Source organism: Cynara cardunculus (genome assembly GCF_001531365.2).
Source record: "Cynara cardunculus var. scolymus isolate 2C chromosome LG 8, CcrdV1, whole genome shotgun sequence".
NCBI lineage: Eukaryota > Viridiplantae > Streptophyta > Magnoliopsida > Asterales > Asteraceae > Cynara > Cynara cardunculus.
The window spans coordinates 5179574-5202054 of NC_037535.1; the positions used below are offsets into that span (position 1 = coordinate 5179574).

Below are 22481 nucleotides of genomic sequence, written 5' to 3' on the forward strand. Positions count from 1 at the left end.
GAAGGGGTTAGTTGTTAAAGGGTCTTAGCTGTTATTGTGAATAAGTGAAGGGTATTTTTGGTACTCTTGGGTAGAATAAGGCGGCAAGTCTCCTTTAAGTGGGGCTGAGTTGTTAGGGGTTGAGATATTCTGTTTTTTGTATTTTTAAAGTGAGTGTAAACTCTTTGGGAGAGAACCAGACCTCTCGAAAGTCTGGAATACTCCATTTTCTGTTTTGATTACAATAAACAGCCGACAATTGCTATCAGTTTACATCACATTCCAAGGTTTAATGAATGAAATTTTTTGTTGTTATTTACGAAAGTTTGGATTGGTATTTTTTGACGACATAATGGTATACAGTAAGTCTTGGGAGGAACATTTAGAACATTTAGTACATTTGAAGACTGTTCTTAACATTTTGGCCCTACAACAGCTTTACGCTAATAAGAAAAAGTGTGAATTCGGCCGTGATAAACTTGGTTATTTGGGGCATGTTATATCAGGTGAGGGTGTAGAGGTAGCCGAGTCTAAGATAAAGGCTATCGTAGAATGTAAAGTTCCGACTACAATTACTGAGTTACGAGGATTTTTGGGACTGTATGGTTATTACTAGAAGTTCATTAAAGGGTATGCAATGGTGGCTGCTCCCCTCACAGATTTACTCAAAGAACCAGTTTCTCTGGACAGAAACAGCCCAATCAGCCTTTGAGGAATTGAAGAAGTTGTTATCAACAACACCTGTTTTGAAACTTCCTAATTTTTCAGCGGAATTTGTCATCGAGACGGACGCTTCAGGGTACGGGTTGGGAGCTGTTTTGATGCAAAACGAGCAGCCCATAGCCTATTTCAGTCAATCGTTGGGATTGAGAGCAAAACAGAAATCTGTGTACGAGAAAGAACTGATGGCTGTAGTTTTTGTTGTACGTAAATAGAGGCCTTATCTGTTGGAAAGGCATTTTACGGTCCGTAGTGATCAGGTTAGTCTTCGATTCCTGTTGGAACAAAGGGTGGTTGAACCGGAATATCAAAGATGGATGAGTAAGTTGTTGGGATACGACTTTTCGATTGTTTACAAACCAGGATGTGTTAATAGGGCGACGGATGCTCTATCTCGGAAGAAAGATGATTTGGAATGTTCAAGTTTGGAGGAACCACAGTGGAGACAATGGGATGATTTGAAACGTAAAATAGAGGAAGATGAATTTCTTATGAAGTTAAAGGCTGATTTGTTGCAAGACACTACGGCCCATAAAGGATTTGAATTACAACAGGGTTTACTGTTGTATAAGGGTGGGTTGGTAATACCCCGGACATCCAAGTTCATTCCTTTACTGTTTGAGGAGTTTCATGGATCTCCGACTAGAGGTCATACCGGGCCAGATCGTTCCTATAAGCGCATAGCTACTGAGATTTTCTAGGTGGGCATGAGAAAAGATATAAATGACTTGGTGAGAAGTTGTGAAGTTTCTCAACGGAATAAGACTAAGTGGCACTCCAGCGGTCTGTTACAACATCTATCACTGCCCTCTATAGTTTGGGAGGAAATATCGATGGATTTTATTGCAGGCTTACCAAGGTCTGATGGTAGTAGCACCATTATGGTGGTTGTAGATCGTTTTAGTAAGTATGCCCACTTTATTGGATTGAAACACCCTTATAATGTTCAATTGGTTGCTGAAGTTTTTGCAAAGGAAATACGGCTACATGAAGTGCCTTAATTCGTAGTTTCTGGAAGAGATAAGATTTTCCAAAGTGTGTTTTGGAAAGAGATATTCAAGCTACAAGGTTCTAAACTCAGGTTTGGTACTGCGTATCACCCGCAAACGGGCGGGCAGACGGAAGTTGTGAACAAATGCTTAGAACAGTATCTAAGATGGTGGGTTTCGGACAGATCGAGGCAGTGGAGTAAATGGTTTTCTTGGGCTGATTTGTCTTATAATACTTCATTTCATTCCTCACTTAAGTGTTCTCCTTTCCGCGTCCTTTATGGGAGAGATCCTCCACCGTTGATACGTCATAAATCTGCTTCCTCAAATTTGCAGTCCGTAGAACAGAAATTAATGAGCAGAGATGAAATTTGGGATGAGGTCAGGATGCATCTGTTGAAGGCTCAATGTAAGATGAAGCAACAGGCCGACTTAAAAAGAAAAGATGTGGTCTTTGAACTTGGAGATTGGGTGTTCTTAAAATTACGTCCTTATCGGCTGAAATCTTTAGTGAAGGATAATCAACCAAAGTTGTTAGCCATATTTTATAGTCCCTATAAGATCTTGGAGCAGATTGGAAAAGTAGCTTACAAACTGGAGCTACCGGTGGGAGTGAAGATACATCATGTTTTTCATGTGATGCAATTAAAGCAAGCTTTTGTCAATTATGCTTCTACAACAGAAATTCCTACTCAGATTAAGGAAGATTTGGTTCTTCAAGCGAGCCGGAGGATCTGTTAGATATTCTCCCAATTACTCAAGGCGAACCGGGACAGTTGGAAGTTTTCGTGAAATGGAAAGGAATGTCTTAATTTGAGTCTTCTTGGGAGAATTTACAAGCTTTGTTACAACAATTTCCTAATAATCACCTTGAGGACAAGGTGAAATCTTTTGGGGGAGTATTGGTGTACCTCCGGTTTGGTTCACGTATAGGAGGGGAAATTAGTGTAATTTCTTATTTTCTGTTTTGAATAAGTCCTTAGGGGTATTTTCAAGTTTTCCATTTTGTCTAGTGAGTGGGAGCCTTTTTGTGGGCAGGAAGCTTCTGTTTAGGGTCATTCTGTTTTTCTTCAATTCAGTTGTAAACGAGCTTTGCTCTGGAGAGACCATGGCCTCTCGAATGCCATAGGAGTGAATTCCTTTACGTAACAATTCAATTACAAGCTTTTGACATCAGATGATAGCATGGTCACAGGAGATATGTGTGACAGGAAGGTCCCATTAAAAGTAAAGGGCAAGTCCACGAAGTAGCTATTAGACCGGCTATGTTGTACGATTCAAAATGTTAGGCAATAATCTGCTCGAGAGTATCTTGATTGAGGTGATAAAAGGCGAGGCAAGCCGAGGAGGACATACGATTCAAATAGGAGTTTATGGAGGTGGTGGATTAGGGTAGTCGATTGCAAGTCGGATAGATGATGGGGGAGGATAGTGGGAGGGTCAAAGGTGTTCATATAGGTTGAGTGGCTTCGTGTGTTGGAAATGGAAGTTTCTTTAATTTGATAGGTTATTTGCATGCTTTCAAAATCTAAAAGAAAAAATTGCTTAAATGTAGCCTTCTATTGTCCTTTTTAGTTATGCTTCGTAAGTCGGGGGTCTTTTGGGAAACAACCTCTCTGTCTCTTGGATGGAAGGTAAGAATTGCATACATTTACAACCCCCCCCCCCTCCCCGGGGCACGAGAACTTACCTTCCGGTGGGAAATATTGGGTCTGTTTTGTTTGATTTATCGGCATTTCCATGTAAGGAATCTATATTCACTCGTGTAATTTAGTAATTTGCAATTTTGACTTCTGAAATAAATATAACTTGAGATATTTTAATCTATTTTCCGATGTAAAACGTGATACATATATATATATATATATATATATATATATAATCATAAGTGGTTTAGTTCATTTAACCTGTTACTCAAATTACCAAACCTAATATGAAATGTATAATATAGATTGCCAAATTACTGAACTGAAATCGAGTCGCATTGCATGATGAACCTTTTTTTTCCAATTTAGCTCAATTATGGTTCGACAAATCTTTTTAACAAACCACTTTTCCCAACCAGAGAATTCTTCCCCTACTCCAACAATCTTAGTTACCTTGATCTGATCCTCACCCTAAGACCTAACATGACAGTGCATCAAGGCTCCTCAACTTTGCAAGGCCCAGGGAAGGTGTTTTGCACAATTCTTCTCTAGCACTTATAAAGAGGTTTCTATCCCTCTATCGTAAATCTAGCAATCCTAACTTACTAAATATATATATAAGATCCAAGGACTAGAAATGAATGCTCACCTTTCTCTAAATGTGCCTCAATAATGAAAAGCAATTTCCTCCATTGTATCCTCTCAAAACCTAAATCCATCACAATATGCATAGAGTAGATGTTGTTACATTTGCTTATCAAAATTTCAAGTTGTCCGTTGAATGATTAGAACTGAATCTAATCAATTACTCGTTTCCAATTGAAGTCATCATGCAGACATATTGTCTGGCACAACGTAAATATCCTTCCAAAGAACTTCTATGCCAGCATTTTAATAGTGTTCACCTAATCTATGTTTCACACATTTCCTGTCCATTACATATCAAGTATATGGAAACATGCATAAAAAATATCATCATGAAGCAAGTCAATATGACTAATCAAACACAAATCAACTTAAACTAGAATCACCTACTTCTATCTATGATGTAGACGTCTTGATTTAACAAACACAGTATACAGAAAAAATGAAAGCAGATATATAGAACACACTAAGATCGTAATTGTTTTTTAATAAACGAATAATCAAGGAAATAGAGTTGATACTATAGTTAAAGCAAGGAGAAGAGACAAGCACCTGTCAATTTCCATTTAGCAAAATAAATCCTTTAAAAGCAATTTCAATAGCAAGGTGATGTTTTTCTAATTTTTGGCATCAAGAGTAAATATTTTTGTATAATATAATACTCATATAGTGTTCATAATAAGTACCTAAATACATGTAGCGAAGATGAAAGTAACATCTTACCATTAACCCGCGATTGCGTGAACGTGGAAGGTCTTGAACATATTTTTCAAAAGCCTCTAATCTTACTTTTCCTTTAACTTCTATGAATTCTGGCCAATTGTTACCAAGCAACTTCTCACCACTACATAAAAACAATCACACATAAGACCCTAGACAATCCATAATCCAAAACTACAATATGTATAGCTTCATAGATGATAGTTTATCATCTCAATCAAATTGTTATTTGATCATCTTTTATGTTCGAACTTCCATTTAAGCAGAGCCCAACACAAAATTGATATTACAAGCGTAACAAAATCTGATGGTAGAAAGCTTATAAACTCCAAAAAAACGTGCTTTTGTTTTGTCAATAATGACCATCTACGAGCAATCGAGGATAAGAGCAAATAAAAAAGAAAAACACAGTTTAAAAATAAATGCAATTAACAGCATCAAAGCCTTAGGAGACTGCCACAACGTTAACAAAGAGATGGGATGGCAAGATCATACCATACAAAACAACCCTCAAACTAATCATTTGATAGTCAATGTGAAGCTTTTACCTGGGTTCTATATCAACTTTTTGCTTGATTTCATTGACAAGAAAAGGAGGTTAGATCAACTTTTTCATGCCATCTCATCATCAATTGACAAGGACATTCAAGCTCTGGCCAATCCTTATATCAATATCAGATGCATTAATGCAAGAATCACAAGATCTGTGAGCTAGATATATTTCTTATTCTTCAGCTCCAAGCATCTTATACATTGTTGTGCTTTCCGCTTTTGGTTGGTCAAAGTGTTAATTGTTAAAAAGTTCATGATCTAATGCAATAGGTTATCTTGGTCATTCAATCTATATTTCTGGGTTTACTGTATAAGTATTATCCCAAGTCATAGAATAACGTGTTGAGCCTCTACATGTAAAAACACTTGCCTGGTGCAGTCCAGCTTGAGTTCATCCTCAAACTAGAAGCAAGTAGCATAGCAGGTGCAAGTTCACCCACAGCTGAGTAAACTTCAGGCATTCATAAAATTCTCTCTAACTGTAGTAAAGTTCAAAACCAAATGTTCAGGAGATTCATGCTCCTGATTTAGCTTGGATTTCGAATTGATCTCCTGCAGTTGCTTGAAATGTCTCCTTGATTTTTATCTGAGCCGTCGCTAGAAGGCCAATTATCTGAGGCAGCATTGAAAATTTTGGCAAGGATGCTTTTGTTCTATTATGTAAGCAGGCTTCCAGGGAAAACAGTAACAAGTGGGCAACTTTGTGATGAACAAGTTGCAATTTGTCAAAATGCGTCTGTCCAGGTTATATAATCATCGTATGCCACTTCTTGGGATGCAACTATAGTTCCACAAGGCACTGGAAAATACGATTTATGCCAAAAAGTGTTGCACCATATACATTCTTAATGTAGATTTCATGAAAGGCTTGTGACCATTTAAGACGCATAAGTATGAAAGCAGTTGGGTGGGTGAATCAATTGAAGTGGAGTGTAGACCCACAAATATATTGGCATTGACAACTGCAAAGAGCTGGTAAGGATATTTGGCAATATGGCAAGCTATTATTACCTTAAGTTATAATAACATAATATTGAGTTTGTATTCAAAATATACATGTGCTGCTGTTTGTAACTAAGGAATTACAAGGTTCTAAGCTTGTAGCTAGTTGGATAGATGAGGTTTATGTGTTGCTCGAGGGAAGCCCATAGTACGTTAATATAAATGTACAATATGAAAAGTGGCACAAGCAGCTTATAAGCTTGAGCACCTGGTTTCAACCAATTAATCTTAGGATTCTAATTATGATTACATTGAACAAATTTTCAGTGATACTTGTCTCTGATAACAAGCTGGGGTAATAAGGACATGCAGGTATCCTTCTAATATGATGAAAACTTGAAGAAAGAGTATGTATTCACCTATAGCATATAACAGATGAGAGCCTAAAGATCCAATTTCAAAATACCACTCAGACAGGATTATGTATAAATATGAAGGCTGTAACCAAATAATGGATTCTAGCTACTAAGAAGCTTATAAGCTTATAACAGATGAGAGCACCAAAGATCTAATTTCCCAATTCCACTCAGACGAGATTATGTATTTATGTACAAAGATGAAGGCTATAACCAAATAATGGATTCTGGCTACAAATAAGCTTTGGAGCATATAACAGATGAGAGCACTAAAGATCCAACAGGGGTTATAAAGATGAAGCTATAACCAAATAATGAATTAGGCTATAGGCTACAGGCTACAGGCTACTAATAAGCTTGGGACAGATTTTGAACAAACAACATATCTCCTGAAGCAAATGAATTCCATCCAAGCTACCAAACAACATTCATACTAAGCAAAGGGGAAAAAGGAGAAAGGAACAAAAGATAAAGATCTGTATTATCTCTCAAGTGCAGTGTTTCAAAAATCCCTACCTAGGGCCATTTAAGCGGCCGCCTAGGCTTAACCTTTGTCCCACTGCTCCTATTAGTCAGGGCCGCTTAATTGTCTGCCTAGGACTTCCGCAATTCTTCATTGGCAACTACTCATTGAATTAAGCATCTCACAGATTTGAGTTGGAATTGGTGGACTTTTCTAAGCTTGAGGTCATCAATTAACTTTTCACTGCTTCGATCGTCTTAACAATCTTTTCTAGGTAACTGAATCAATGCAACAATTAAACTAGTTCAAAAAGTAACTATATCGATATAACATAGTACCAAAATTATAATTCTTGTGTGTTTACATAAGCTCACCAAAATTATAGTTTATGCATTTATGAGAACTTCATATACTTTCATTTATGCATCCCTTAATCACCGTTTAGGTGATCAAGTACTAGAAGACAAAAATCAAAAATATGAAGAAAAATATGTTTGTTTGTTTGTTTGTTTGAAAAACCTCTTCTGACCTTTTTTTTTCGATTATAACCGATGGAATCGTCCATTACGATACATAAAAAGGTAAAGACAAAAGGCCTTATAAAAAAAGAAGCGTCACAATATTTATGCATCCCTTAATCGCCGTTTAGGTGATCAAGTACTAGAAGATCACTCAACCCCATCAAGCTAGCTTATTGCTTTCTAGAATGCACATAGACAAATAGGTAACTGACCCTAACATTATAGGCAGTTCCATATATTTTATCCTATACATTAAATCTGTACCACTTAATGTGTCCTCTTACAGATCTGCTTAATCCAACTTAACCAAGGCTAGGCCTTCAGTCAACTACCCCCAGCTCCATCTAGCACTTTTTTGAGCACTGCCCAAATGGTATAATATATTGACAAAAGATCATGTCCTCCCTTAATCTTAAACCCTTACCTCATAAAACATGAATTACACATAAGATGTTTCCTATAGTCTTACACCCTTACATCAAACGATCATGCAACTCCATAATCAAAAGAAATGGGACAATGTCCTAAAGAACATTGACCGACCCTGTGTAATGTAGCAATCAGGATATCTAAACATAGACAAATGTAATTTAATCTTGCAAGAAGTATAATGCAGCAAGTTCTTGGTCATTATTCAATGCACATATCCATGCGTCATCCGAGGAGCATCTTAGATTCAAACAAAAAGCAGGAGAAAATTCCAACATTATTACACTTGAACTAATATTTGCAGTTGCATGTGATAACATTTGCTGAAGAATTACTTGGTCTTAGTTAAGACTGTTAAAAGAATTTTAAATAAGTGAAAGGTAAATTGAAAAGACCTCTTAAAGAAGGCAACCACTTTTGAAGTGACGGAAGAACTTAGTTGAAGAGATCCCTCCCACAGCTTTTCAATAGCTACATGAGTTGCCCTTTCAGAAGGCAGCTTTTTTACCACTGTCTTGGAAATAGAGGATTCATCTTCTGCCAAAGCAAGTTTTGGCTTGTGCAAAGATGGAAGGACTGTTACTTCCTTCCCTTTGGTACTTCCTTCATGATGACTGCCCCCGTTGGTGCACTCGAGTTTGTTACGAAAGTAATTGGTTCCAGGTCCAAGTTGTGCTTCATTGTGCATCGTTCTACTCACTTCATCTTGCTCGGTGCTAACTGAAGGTGCAAACGAGGCTCTCTCTACACTTGGGGTATTTTTTGTTCCATCAACTTTTGAATTAGAACCACTTTGTTCTGATCCACCAGAGAATTCTTCTTGAGAACATCTTCTGCCATTTAACTGATCCGAGAACCCATTAGGTTGAACAGAATTCTGGTGCAAGATCTCAACAAGTCTCAGATATTCGGGAGTTCCCATTTCCAGAGGTGTTTTCATGGATAAACCATGATTGGCAGAGAGAAACTTTATCAACTCTTGCAGATTAGAACCAAGTAAAGATTTTTCTGCGTCTGTACTACATGATTTCATGGAGTGCAAAGATTTATGAGCTTCAGTTTTTGCATGAACATTATCTATTGGTTTGCAAGCTTCTTCAACAGGCAGATTCTTGTCCAAAAGGCTAGGCTGTAATTGCGATACCATGTTATGGGAGGTAATGCCTATTTTCTCAATTCCATTTCCACATGGATTTGTATTGAAAGTTGGTCGAGTTTCTGAAAGATTATTTTGCTGATGGAACTGATTGTCGACCTGATTCCTGAAGCTCACTGGTTCCATAGACATTGGTTGATTAATAGACGTTCCATATTTACCACCTTGCAAGTTTGATTGTCGAGGAATAAAACATTCAGATGTTGACCCAGATGAAACAAAATCTGGTACAGTTGCCCTGCTTGATGACCCAGCAAGATCATTATCAGAAAATCCTTGAAGAGGTTGAAGTATCATATTGCCCACATGAGTACCTTGAATGCCTTTCGAACAAGTTGTGTGAACTGGCAAGTTGATACCATGCTTCCCTTCCCAATTATCTTTCAACATTACCCCAGTATATGGAATCAGTCAAGCTGATTTCTAAGTTGACCCAGAAACTGAAAGAAGAAATGCAAACTTGATGAAGCCAGGAAAACTAATATGTAGCACTATGGGAGAAGAAAGATGGTTTTGGATGCAATGCACTAAAACAAGATGAGCATTTTTCCTAAGGGACTTTGGGCCATCAGTACCCAGGTTACAGGTAAGATCCCAACCTCCTTGGAGGTCAGGGTTCAAACCTCACCAAGCTGAGGAGTGTGTATGCGTATTTGCCATATATTATCATATATACTTCCAAAAAAAAGAAAACTGGAAATAGGTGATTAGTGGTCTATCTGTTGAAAGGTTAAAGAGAATTTCAATTCTTAATGGATACACCTCTCATTCAGACAGTGTAGCTCATTAAGTGCATTTATTTCTGCAGTTCCATCAAGTGCCAAATCACACTTGTAGAAACACATACCACTGTGTTGCTTATCTAATGTGATGTGTCCTTACAAGTCTATTTTGAACAAAGAATACTCGATTGAAATCCCAAAATTCAATACAAAACCCCAGCAGTCTCTACATCTCAAAACAAAAATGTAGCAGTTTTTTGTTTGTGTGGTTGAAATGCAACATTTGCTTTTTCGGAAAAATCCCTTTCCAAATTTACATATTTATCCATTGGTAATCATTATGTAGTGGGATTGATTGTGGTTCACAAATTCTATCATTTTATCTTATCAAGGAGTTTTTTAGGTACTTCATTACTAGTCAAAGACTCCTATTTAACTACATATCAAGACAAAAGTTGCATTTCATGGGACAGAGGGAGTAATAGCATATTCATAAGTCCCAATATAGGTAAAAATTACATTCCCGGATCAGAATTATCTCAAAATCATTCAAAACTTCATTCAAATTTTGTTACATAGCATTTAACACCATCCAATATAACAGAATAACAGTCAAGTGTTTGGACGGTCTCACATAAAGTCCACATCTGCTTCTCAGGAAGCCCAAAAGCAACAAGAACAACCTACAAGCCTTTGTCATGAACTAGTTGGGTAAGCAACTTCATATAAATCAGTAAGGTGCCATGATTTATCAATTTTACATTTACAAATTTTAGTGAAAAAATAACAAAGTTTGTGAGACTAGAAGGGTCAATGCAGAAAACTGGAGCCACTAGTTTGAATACTCGAGATCCAGCTATATGTCTGACAATTAAGAATAAGAGAGAGCTTGCAACTACCAGTGAAGACATAAGCGATGATGAAAATACTAACAAATGTCCAAAGTTTAGTTGTGGGATACTCTAAGGACAGAAAAATATAAGGTGGCATTATCATGATGCTTGCATGGCACTCGTATAATCAGCTACAAGCACCCTAGTTGCTCCTTTCTAAATAAAATACCCACTGTTTCGATTATACGTCCCAAATTAAATGACTATTGCTTCTATATTTGTTCCAAATAAGGTTCCCATTTCTTAATTTAGAAACATAATCACATTTATTCATTTTTGCGTTCTCAAATTTAATATAAAGTAGTTTACCATATTATTTTAAATCTACTTTCTTAAGATCTCAAATTGCATCAAGGGCTACTAGAATTACTGATAGAACTTGACCTTTTAGGAAAAATTAGTCATAGATGAGAATGTTAAACAAGGCACATTTGGAAAATTCCTTCTTAAGTAGAACCACATGTCATTTAGGACTTGTTTTTTAATGTTAGATGAATGGAGTATCTTTACTCGGGATTAATTAACTTAGTTTGCCACAAAGGGGGCATGGTAAGAGCCAACCTAGGACCCCAAACTTGTGTGAAGACAAGTTGGCTATAGGGCACCAACTGAAGTTTTTTTTTCATCTAGTCAATAGAAGAGGAACCCCATATTCACAATTTAGAATATCCAGGGCTGGGACGCTGATATGCATTGTTTTCACCAATACCATAGCACTCATTTCTTCCATTTTAGCTACCTTATTCCTTTTATATCCCAAATTTGAGTCTTCTATTATCTTATTTTCCCCTTTCTTAGTTTATGGAGCTAAGGTTGTGATTAATCTGAACGAAGACTATGAAGTGTTGATTCTAATCTTTTGGACAGGCTGTTGTTTGTTGTGTCATTGTTGTAGCAATGAGAGGTTGCTGATGGTGAAGATAATGAACAACTGGATGGAAAGGCAAAGGTTGTAGTCAACTTTTGGTGAGTGCCAACTCACAATTCAAGAATGGAGAACAGTTGCAGAAGATCAGCACATCACCTTTGGAAGATATCTTGTAACCTTTTTAGAAGTTTACCATTGGGTTATACCACTTTTTGTGTTTTACCTCTTATGTTTCCCCTCCCTTTCTTACTATTTAAAGGGAGCTTGGAACTGAAGTTATGCTGCTTGTTGTAATCAGTAGTACTAGGTACTTTTGACATTTACTCTCTTGCATCTAATTCTTGTCTTTATATTGTTGTACCATTGCATATTGCACGTTACATACTTGTCTTTCATGTCTTTAAATTCTCTCTCTTTTTATTTCATTATGCAAACTTATTCAGTTATAAGTAGCTAAATTTCTTAGTTTGGATGTAAGACAAATGGTGATATACCAAACCAAAGAAAGGTGAACATTGTTCCTCAATAATTATGTTCCACCATTTCATTTGAGTTTGTAAACGACGACAAGGCACTTCTTGACAAGTCGATCACTTGATAGAGTGTTAAAGTGTAGTGGTCTTAGAGATAAACCACTTAGAACACATCAACTTGAATGGCATGGCAAGTAGCCAAGTATACTTAAGAAAGTTATTTTAAACAAAGAGATTTGTCAATTCATGTATTTTAAGGAAATCATTGTACACTTCACCTAAAGTCTGGTCTTGCGTAGAGATATGCAGATTTACATGACCGGTTATATGTGCTTGTAAAAGCTTAAGAAAGCATCCTTGGATAACTGGTGGTAACTATTGTTGTTGATACATTGCTATAAATTGCTGCAACAATTGCCTGCTGAAATTTGTGTCACATCCCATCCATAGTCTTGCAACCATGCTTCTTTTGTATTATGTGAATCTTCGTTAGCTGTTAAAAACCAAACCAAACCAAAACAATTTCCACGAATTCATCATCTGAAATCATCTCTTTCAATGGAACTTCTACTAGACTTCCACTCATATCTTCGTGGACGATAATCGGTATTTTCCCACTAAAACTTGTAAAAGACGGTATTGGGTCATATTGTATACTTGTTTTTGGTTTCCAATTATCATATATTTGAGGGTGCATAGATCTATACTGCCATATAATGTGGTCTATTAGATAGTGCCAATACTATCAAAGAGATGCATGATTCTTCAAAGAGCAGGTAGTATATACCAAAAGCTAGGACAACAAGTGTTCCCTTGTGCTTTTTAGAGGCAAAAAGAAGTCATCTGAGAAATGTCAATCCTGGTGGTCATGTAACATCAGCAGACTCATAGAAGGTTGAGTACCCACTGAATCAACTTCAAACCTTCAGGAGAAAGAGTACATCAGAAGCTTGTGTAGAACTGAAACGTGATCGAGAAAATTTGGACCCAACAACAAATTTTTATGCAGGGTTGGTCACCAAATTTGAATTGGGTTGTAAAAAATAACTGATATAAAACTAGTTTCTACTTCATACTTCAGATTTATGGTCATTCATCAATGAATACCCTATTCATATTATCTACGATTACGCAATTCACTCGGCGCATTTGTGCATTGCAGATTTCTCAAGAGAATTCATGGGTCTCTTTCAAACATCATCTTGTTTCCCGTATCAGGATGCATCAGGTAAGTGCTCTCATTCAGATTGGATATTAAGACCATCAGAATATTCTTAGGAGTTTTCGGGCAAGGACCTTATGGACAAAAGTGATGAGATAAGAGAAGTGAATTGTTATAGTAGGGATTAGGAAGTCTAAAAAAAGATACATATAATCAAGGGAAATGATAAAAAAGCAATAACTAGAGGTGTGGTTTTGTACATGCCTACCAAAATTGTTATAGGTTGCATGCATAGACTACTACAATCATCTCAAAGGTTGCATCCTTAATCAGCTTGCCATGGAAATGACTAGCAGAAGTTTGGCATGGAAAAGTGCCTATCTGGACGCCCACATCATACTTGAAGTCACAAATGAAATTAAAATTTGAAGAAGTACCCATAATTCACTAACATTCAATTGAATGGAACCTCAAATTTGTAGACATAGGCGGTGCCACCACGTTTCCACTCTACTTCCTCTAATGGTTCATTACCTCATATTGTGTATGCCTACTTTAATATTGAATTCCTAATATTTGATAGGGCTGCCAAGCAAGACAAGCTACTCAGGATATTTAATAGTTTATTTGCTTGCATTACGGTGTTATATTAGTCCCTTTGCATGCTAGTTTTTGTTAATTTGTGTATATCTGCACCCATCATCGGTATCATGGTTGCGTTGTGTTCGAGAAAACTAGCGGTTTTGTTGAGTTTTTAGGTCATTCATTCCTAGGCGGCAATTTGTTTGATGAGGGATCTCGAGAGGCAACCAAAGGGAAGAAGGGAAAGAAGAAACCAACAAAAGCGAAAAAGTGTGAAAAGGCTTGGCACATACTGTGCATCCGTGCCAAACTCAAAAGGCAAATCGGCACAATCCTGTACAACAAACAGATGCAGTGACACAAACAATGCCAAACTCAAAGACAAAAAGACATGGACAGTGCTTAGTGGACTAGCAGATTTCCGACTTGTTTTAGGCAAGACTTTTGGCTCATTTTGCACCCGCCCTCTTTGTACCTAATATACTTTAAAATGTAAAACTTGCTCCTCTCCATACTTCTAGCTGTTTTTCTAAAAGAGAGGATATTACATTATTACATCATTTTCCATAAACACTCAAGATTATTTAGTTTTACCCTCTATACTTCAAAATTCAGCTTTGTTCTTCATTTTTTGGGTTGTAAGCCTCTACATTTTGGCAACATTTTGTATGAAGTTCTTTTTGAAGTATAACATTTTGTATGAAGTTTGTGCTGAAGCTTTGAAAATTATTTAAGATCTTGTTTGGTTCATTCATTTTGAGTATCATATTTTCTTCCCAATGCTTTTAATTTTAATTCATTGTTCTTGAGTTCATTTAAATGTGAAACTTTGTTATTTCATGAATACTGATTTTCATATTACTGTTTGATGGTTGTGATGAATAAAAATGGTATTTGTATTTTCAATTGGCTTTGAATGTATGAATGTACATCTTGAGATGTTTTTTATGGAATTTTTATGTATGATTGTTCCATGTATATGTATAACGTTGGTAATGTCATTTTATGATTTTGTTCATGTATATATTAGATTAGCAGTTAAATTTTACTTTATCATTTTGTTGGGTTAGTTTGTTAAAATTTCCTTTTTACTCTACCATAGTATAAATTACCGTGATGACATTTACGGATTTTTAAACTTTGATTATCAGTTAATCGGTTCTACGGTTTGTCACCAACAAAAGTTAGGACATCACCGAATATCGGTTGTTTAGTAAGCTTTTAGTTAACAAATCAATTTTTAAATGAAAGCTGGCTTTGATTCTTGGGCAATTAGTGAATGATTCTATATTTTAACACGAAAATAGGTAAAAGCAAGAATCAGGAGGAAATGTTTATCCCAACATAATACTCCTTTTTAATTGTTCATCACGAAAGTAAACAAATATTTGAATTAGGAAAGTTCACCTCACATCAAAAGAAAGTTTTATGTGGTTTCAGAAAGAAAATCCCTCACGTCAACGGCTCCGTTCGATGTTGCTATTGCTACTTAAGCGCAATGCCATAGTCAACTAATTGTGACAAGTAGTTTGATTGTCGTCCTTTTTATTTGTATTCTTATTTCATTGCCCGTAGTTTAATCTTTAGTTCGTTAACCATCATCTTGATTTCTATTAGCATAGCTAGTCCATGTTTTGTAGCAAAATTAGTACTTAGGCCATTCTCTCACTACGATCGACCCATGTGCTACAATACCCCATTGTTTTCCAAATCGTTTGAGGCATAAGCCCGAGGCGAGGCCATAGGATTCCAAACATGAGGCACCGCCTCAAGTGAGTTAAATGAAAGGTACACCTCAAGCAGGCTGAGGCGTGTATTGAGGCGGTGAGGCAATGAGCAATGGTCAAGCAGAGGCTCTTTTCTTGAAAAGGGAAAGAACCTAGAAGTTGTACTTTTCTTAATTAAAATTTTGTACTTTTTATTTGAAGACCTAAAGGGCTAGTTGCTTTCTACAGTAAAAAATGTCCTTTAGTAAAGGATTGTCTGTTCTGGTGTGTGTATATATATATATATAATATATACCGATGTTCTTTGTCATTGTGCTTGCATATATATATACACATATACACATATATATAACCATTGGTTCATTTGAGAAGTGCTAAATGTGTGAGAAGTAGAGAAGTGGTCCTAGCCCTTCATCTTAAAAAACTGGTCAAGTTTTGCGGCTTTGACTATGAAGCACCGAATAATTCGGTCGCATGGTAACAGCTATGACTGCGTGGTGGTGCTATGATGGTGGGTGTGGTGGCATGTGGCAACGTTAGAACCAAAGAAGGGTGTGGTTGTTGTGCGTTTAAAAGCCGAATAAGGAAGTGTTTTGGCAGAAGCCAATGAGATGTGCCACAACAGTGAAAACCTATGTGGAAGGAAGATGAGTTCTTGTAAAATAAAGTTAAATATATATATGTGTGTGTAATATAAAGTATGAATATGAAATATATAGGTTTAATAAGAAAACTATTTATAATATACAAATATCAATTTTATAAATAAAATTCGCTCTAACTTTTATAAATTAAATTATCTAAATTACTGGTTGAATTATATTAGAACTATTACATGAACAGAAACATTAAACACTTTAGGGGCAGTTTAGTCATTTTAACAGTTTTGTCCAGTCTTGTTCTAATCATACCAAATGTAGAACAAAGAATTAGTTATGTCCTGTCCAGTCCCATCCCTTCCGGTCTACGCACCAAACACTACCTTAGGGTTTGTTATGTCTATGTTTATCTTGCATATGTGGTTGTTAAGTTTTTTGTTGGAGTATAAAGTCAAAAAGCTTGAAAATTCAAAGACTACTTCTATCTATTTTTATTTTGCAATGCTAATAATGGATATATTTTTTGCAGGAGAAATTTTACATGGAATTACGTCTTTCTATATTCCACCGATATTTATTAATTTTCTAAATTCAAGTCAATGGTGCCTACTGTTACAAATCAGTTTCAAGGCTCAGAGCCTATGTAAAGCCAATCAATTATTCAACTGTAGGTCATCAATAAATAGAATGGAAATAAGAAGGTTTTTGAGGCGCGGGCACTTCATTGGCTTATTGAGTCTTGAAATGGTTAGATCTGATCAGGGTTTCTAGCCAGTCAAATAGGGCCTGTTACCAGATCTTTGCATGTAATAGTTGGTATATGAAATTTGAATTTTTTTTTTTTTGGTAAGTAATGTCTTCTGTGTGTGTAGCTTACTCCTGATCAGAGATTATGGTGATCAAAGTTTACACAAGGATCTTTCTTTGACTTGAAATTGAAATGTGTTCTTTGTGCTTGTTAGCACTCCCATGAAGCTTGCACTATGCACTTTAAAAACACAGGCAAGCAGCAAGACAAGCAATTATATGTACTGGATAGTATATACTTATGTCACTCTAGTACCCAAAATTATAGGATAAGTGAATACTAGACAACGTTGAAAGGATATGTCTTTTAATTATATCATTATTATCTGCAGGGTTGTTAAAAAGCAAGTCCAGCATCATGGTGGTGATGGCAAGGTAAGGCATGCTTGCACTCTTGACAAAGCATGCTCATACTGCATTTTGTACTGCACCTATATATTACCTTGATGACAGGCCTTGTATGGACTTGCTGCTAGAGATAAATTACTGTAAACTGATACATAGTAAGGAAGATATGAAAATCTGCCTCTCAATGGGACACCATTTGGGAGCAGTAAAATACCTTCAGGAATCAGAACCTTAAGTAAGGGACAAACTTTTTTCTTTAAGCGTTTAACTATCCATCTCCACATATATCTAGAAATGGAAACTTATAAAGTAGAGGTTATTAGAGGTGTCTAATGAGGATAAAGTAGAAAATTTATTTTTATGCTTAACAATTCTAGTAGAGGTTATTGGAGGTGTCTAATGAGGATAAAGTAGATAAATCAATTTTTATGCTTAATAATTCTAGTTCTAATGCAACAGGCTCGTTTCCTGCTTTCCCAATTTTCTCACGGATCAAATCTGGCATAATGCTAAGTAAAATATATTCATTAAATACTTATATGTCATTAGGAACATTTAGACTAACTGTTTACCAGACTACTACCTCATTCATTAGACCATTTTCAGCTTAATGAATTTGAAGTTCAATACAATAAGACAATCTTAACTTTCGTTACAATCGTGGGAATATGCTAAAAACAAATAGCATCTTCTAGGGTATGGATATATTTATATATGGTCACATATTCTCGTTTTACATGTTTTATGGCCCATGACGTTGCCCCTTACTATATCATAGTTCCTTACTGCAACTTAATTGTGTGAATCACTTGCTCCTTATGCTTTCATGCATAAAAATTTCAGGAAATTTGATGACTTATGCATAGACCTATTGTACAGCCACATAAAATTGTCAATCTTTAAACCATGTTACAACTATCGATATACGGTATAAACAATGTAGATGCCAAGGGAATAAATGGGTTTTTTTATTAATGTCCATATTCTCAAGAAATGAAAATTGTGAAAATGTAAAATCTTGGCATGTTTACTTTCATGAATAGCTTGGTTCAAAATTGCATGCCACCTGCACCAAGTATGTAAAATACTGTGACTAAGAAGAAAACTTCCACCAAGATTGTTGCACATACAAGATAACTATGAGGATGTTCACCTAAGGGATAACATGTGAGATAGAATATTGAATATGGAGCTTCAAGAAGTTCCTGTTGAGGTGAAGCGAGTACTGGAGGCATAAACAAAGCAATGAGGACTAGAGAAAAGAGATGCAATTCTACAGCATTCTATGAAGGGTGGTAACAGGCAGACTAGCAAAGAGAATGAGTCGCAAACATACATGTTTTTGTGTGGTGGAAAAGATGTGAAGAAAGAGAATGAAGTGAAGATGTAGAGGCTACTCACAAGCAAACACAAAAAGACAATAATATGAGAGAACCACCATAGTTACCAGAGAAGCATTTTGTTGGGGACTTGGTTACGCCAGTTGTATTTCTCTTAGATTCAGCAAGAAAACAATGTCTTGATCAGCATTACCTTATCCTGAAGTATTCAACACCACTTTACACCTAATATTTATCTCTCACTATTTCCACAAGCAATATTTGCATATGAAACCAATTACCCCTTCAGCCCTACAAAGAAGATGACTTAAAAGAGATGGTCTTGGCTAATGGAACTCCATAAGTTATATAGGAATTCCTAAGCCCAAGCAGGGATGGAGCGACAAAAGTTTTGAGAATTCAAGAGAAGGTCACGGCGAGACGAGCACCATTTCATATGATGGGAGTTGCCGGTGTCCTGGGTGCTGCTTTGCTATAAAATTCGAAGACAAGAGCAAAAAATGAAAAAAAGAATATGGTCTTAGCTCCCAAATATTCAGACAATAAAAAGAAAAAAGAAAAAAAAATGAGAAGAGTCGGCGGAAAAGGGAGGAAAGCTCTCCGTTCCTAGTTCTCCTGTAGCTGGATCTTTCTATAAGAACATTATCTTAAGTTAATTTTCCAAATGATAAAGTCCTTCTCAGTAGAACTTTTGCACATAGCAACTAGATAGTAGCATTTCCATTCAGGTAGCAACACTTCAACAAATAAATCATCTGCATAACCTGCTGTAGCTTACCTAAAGATTGTGAGCCTAACACCACCTCTCTTCAAACCCTCCTCTTGCTTGACACTCTTCATTAGTGTCTCTAAAGTTCTAAAAAATGGATGTGTCTAAATCAACAAGTGCTTTTCCCTACCTCTTTTCTCAATATACAGTATCCTAAGTGCACAGTACAAGTGTATGACCAATATCCCTTTATTGACACACACAACCACCACTGAGATATGATTTTCAATAAAATCTACTTACCACACATAAACCTCTTAGTTGTCCAACACTCTCAGAAATAATAATCGTTAACCTCTCACCCTTCAATTGTACAACATTAAACAATCATCCAGCGCCTACCTCATATCAACCAGTCTCTTCTACAACCCTAATCTTCTCTAATAACTAACCTCAGAAAATGGGCAAGTGCAAACGATTTAGACCAATTATTTCATCAAAAAAGAGCAATTTGAGAAATCTAAGATAGCCTTCTCTAGGTAAATTCATCATACAAAGTATTACTTTGCAGATGATGTTAATTCTGGGTACATATGAACACTGCAGTGGAGCGGCTGAATTCAGAGAGAGAACCAAGAAATCCTAAAGTTGGGCACCACTAAGTAGCACACACTTCCTCTCTGCCTTGAAAGATGAAAAGTGAGATTAGTTTGAAGGAGAGCAACCGAGCCAGTAGATTAGGAGAAAAGGTGGGGGTCGTCTGAAGCATGTGTGACGGAATATAATCATTTACAATACCGATACATATCATCTATATGCCCAGGAAACTGTTATGGGCATATTGTATTACTTGTACAACAGTCTATACACACCGGCTACAGGATGATAAAATTGAGTATCGACAAATGATATCCTTAAGGACTCTGAAGAAAATGATGAAGACAAGAACACATATAATCTTCCAACAAGACTATGTGCAAGAAGATTAAAAAGCAACTTATTTCGTGATCAGACTCGTAGAAGTTATTTCAGCAGTAGACATAATGTGACACTTGATAATAGAAGACAACTCTTAGGTGGTTTGATCAATCTAAGCATGCATGACGAAGTAAGGGGGACACAAAACAAGTGTTAATAAGAGAAGCACATTGTGTTAGTTTTTCAGGGAAAAATATCCTTTGAGAGAATGAATTAAAGGTCGTACCGATGTTCTCAGAACTTCTGTCAGTCATTAAGTTGAATTAGTTCCTTTATTATAATCCCTCTCTTGGTCCGGGGTTACAGAACATTTAAGTTTTTTGCAAGTTAGCTTCTTCAACTGTTTTTTTTTTTCACAAAATGCCACTATACTAAGATATTTGATGTAGTTTTATGAAAATCAGATGTATAGAGCTTAGCTCCACCACATAGAACCTGCACACATAAAGCAAACAGTAATCAATATGTAAAGCAAAACAAAGCAAAATTTGCATAAAATATTCAGGATGGACATGCATAAGAAAAACATGGGGTTAATAAACAGTCAAAGAAATACACAATTGCTCCCTGATGTAAGAACCCAAATTTGACTCTGGTAACCAAGCTGACAAAGATTTCCAGAATGTAATTTTAATAGCTTATTTACAAGTCAAGACCACAAATAAAGTGATCTCTGGTGTTTTTGTTAAATTTTAGTGAGATAAAAGTGTTTTTGTTAAATTTTCTTTTGTAGTCCATAAAATGATTATATATGCTTTAAGTTATAAATCAAAAACATGTAACCTATTATCATATTCTACAAATACGTTTTCTATATCAGTATCATCAATTTTTATGATTATTACAAAGTATTTGTTAATTATTCGAAATTCAAAAGACTGAAGCACACTAAAAAGGAAATGTTGCATCTTTTTGCAACCAGTTAAATGATATTGAATGTGTAATTCAGTTTTATCAAATAGTGTTCTTAATGAAAATCCTTCGGTTGGTTAAAATGATACCATTCGAATTACCATCCAGACTGTTCAAGACTCACTAACCGCAAAAAAGGCACTTTCATACATCGCAACAAACCAATCTCCAACATCATAAACTAAAAAATTCCGTCAAATTTAATGAAAAACAACACAATCATCCTACACAAACAAGACAAATCAACCATGGATACACACGCACACACAATAATACTTGCGTATATGGACCAACAAACACAAAACTATGTAATTCGAAAGAATAAGAACCAAGAACAACATACTAAGAACACCTGATCATCAAGCAAACCCATGTGGGTTAAAATGTTGTTGCACCATATGTGTTTTTGCGTGTCAAAACACACTGAGAGAGTGAATACAAGTCCTAAATACGAACCCACAACGCAGTAGTTTTATAGACAATACTAACCTTGTGCCTCGCAACACTTCTTGTCCGCTATTCGATTCGATAGGGTCCTGATATCCGCCTAGATTCTTCTTTGAATCCCTAATTTATAAGCTCTTGTGAACTTCAATTGGATCATCCTACGAGCCTTTTCACTTTTCAGGCAAGTTCTTAACTGAATTTGAGCCATAACAGGCCCAGTTCTTGATAATTACGAACAAATCAGCCCATTTTAAAAGCCCAAATTGAGTATTTCCAATTCCCCTTCATAAACTTATTTATGGTGTTTGAATGTTTTTTTAAATAGAAATGGATAATGTAAAATATTTATTAAATCATGGATAGTTTGGTCATTTTACATTGGACAAATCTATACTATATTATAAAACATTTGATAAAAATTCTTAAAAACTATTTTTTATGCATGAAGTACTGTATATTGATGTATATTATTTAAAATTCAATATTTATACTATATTATAATGCATTTGGCTAAAACTCTTAAAAACTCTTAAACTCTTAAAACTCTTAAACCCGTTCATCCCTATCTGATTTCTTCCCATAACCGAATTCGTGTAACTAACTGCAGATAAACACAATCAAATACAGGATAAACATTTTATTTTAAATATAAAAAATCTAAAATATAATTAGGATAATCATTGAGTTCTAACAAAATACTTAATTGTTATCTTTATAAAATATTATATTATTAAAC

The 22481-nt window shown here is 35.8% G+C and overlaps 1 protein-coding gene across 7 annotated transcripts in view; it reads right to left on the bottom strand.

The window, feature by feature from the left end:
- Window positions 1-21888, bottom strand: part of LOC112517440 — a 31578-nt gene extending 9690 nt beyond the window's left edge. The window contains exons 1-4 of one of the 7 annotated variants that reach the window (XM_025124868.1): window positions 21788-21888; window positions 20812-20821; window positions 8418-9618; window positions 4703-4823 (exon numbers count right to left, since the gene is read on the bottom strand). In XM_025124868.1, coding sequence (XP_024980636.1) covers window positions 4703-4823; window positions 8418-9568 — 1272 coding nt within the window. In that variant the 5' untranslated portion in view covers window positions 9569-9618; window positions 20812-20821; window positions 21788-21888. The other 6 variants (XM_025124869.1, XM_025124873.1, XM_025124871.1 and 3 more) reach the window with 6 other exon arrangements.
- Between the last annotated feature and the right edge of the window lie 593 nt (window positions 21889-22481).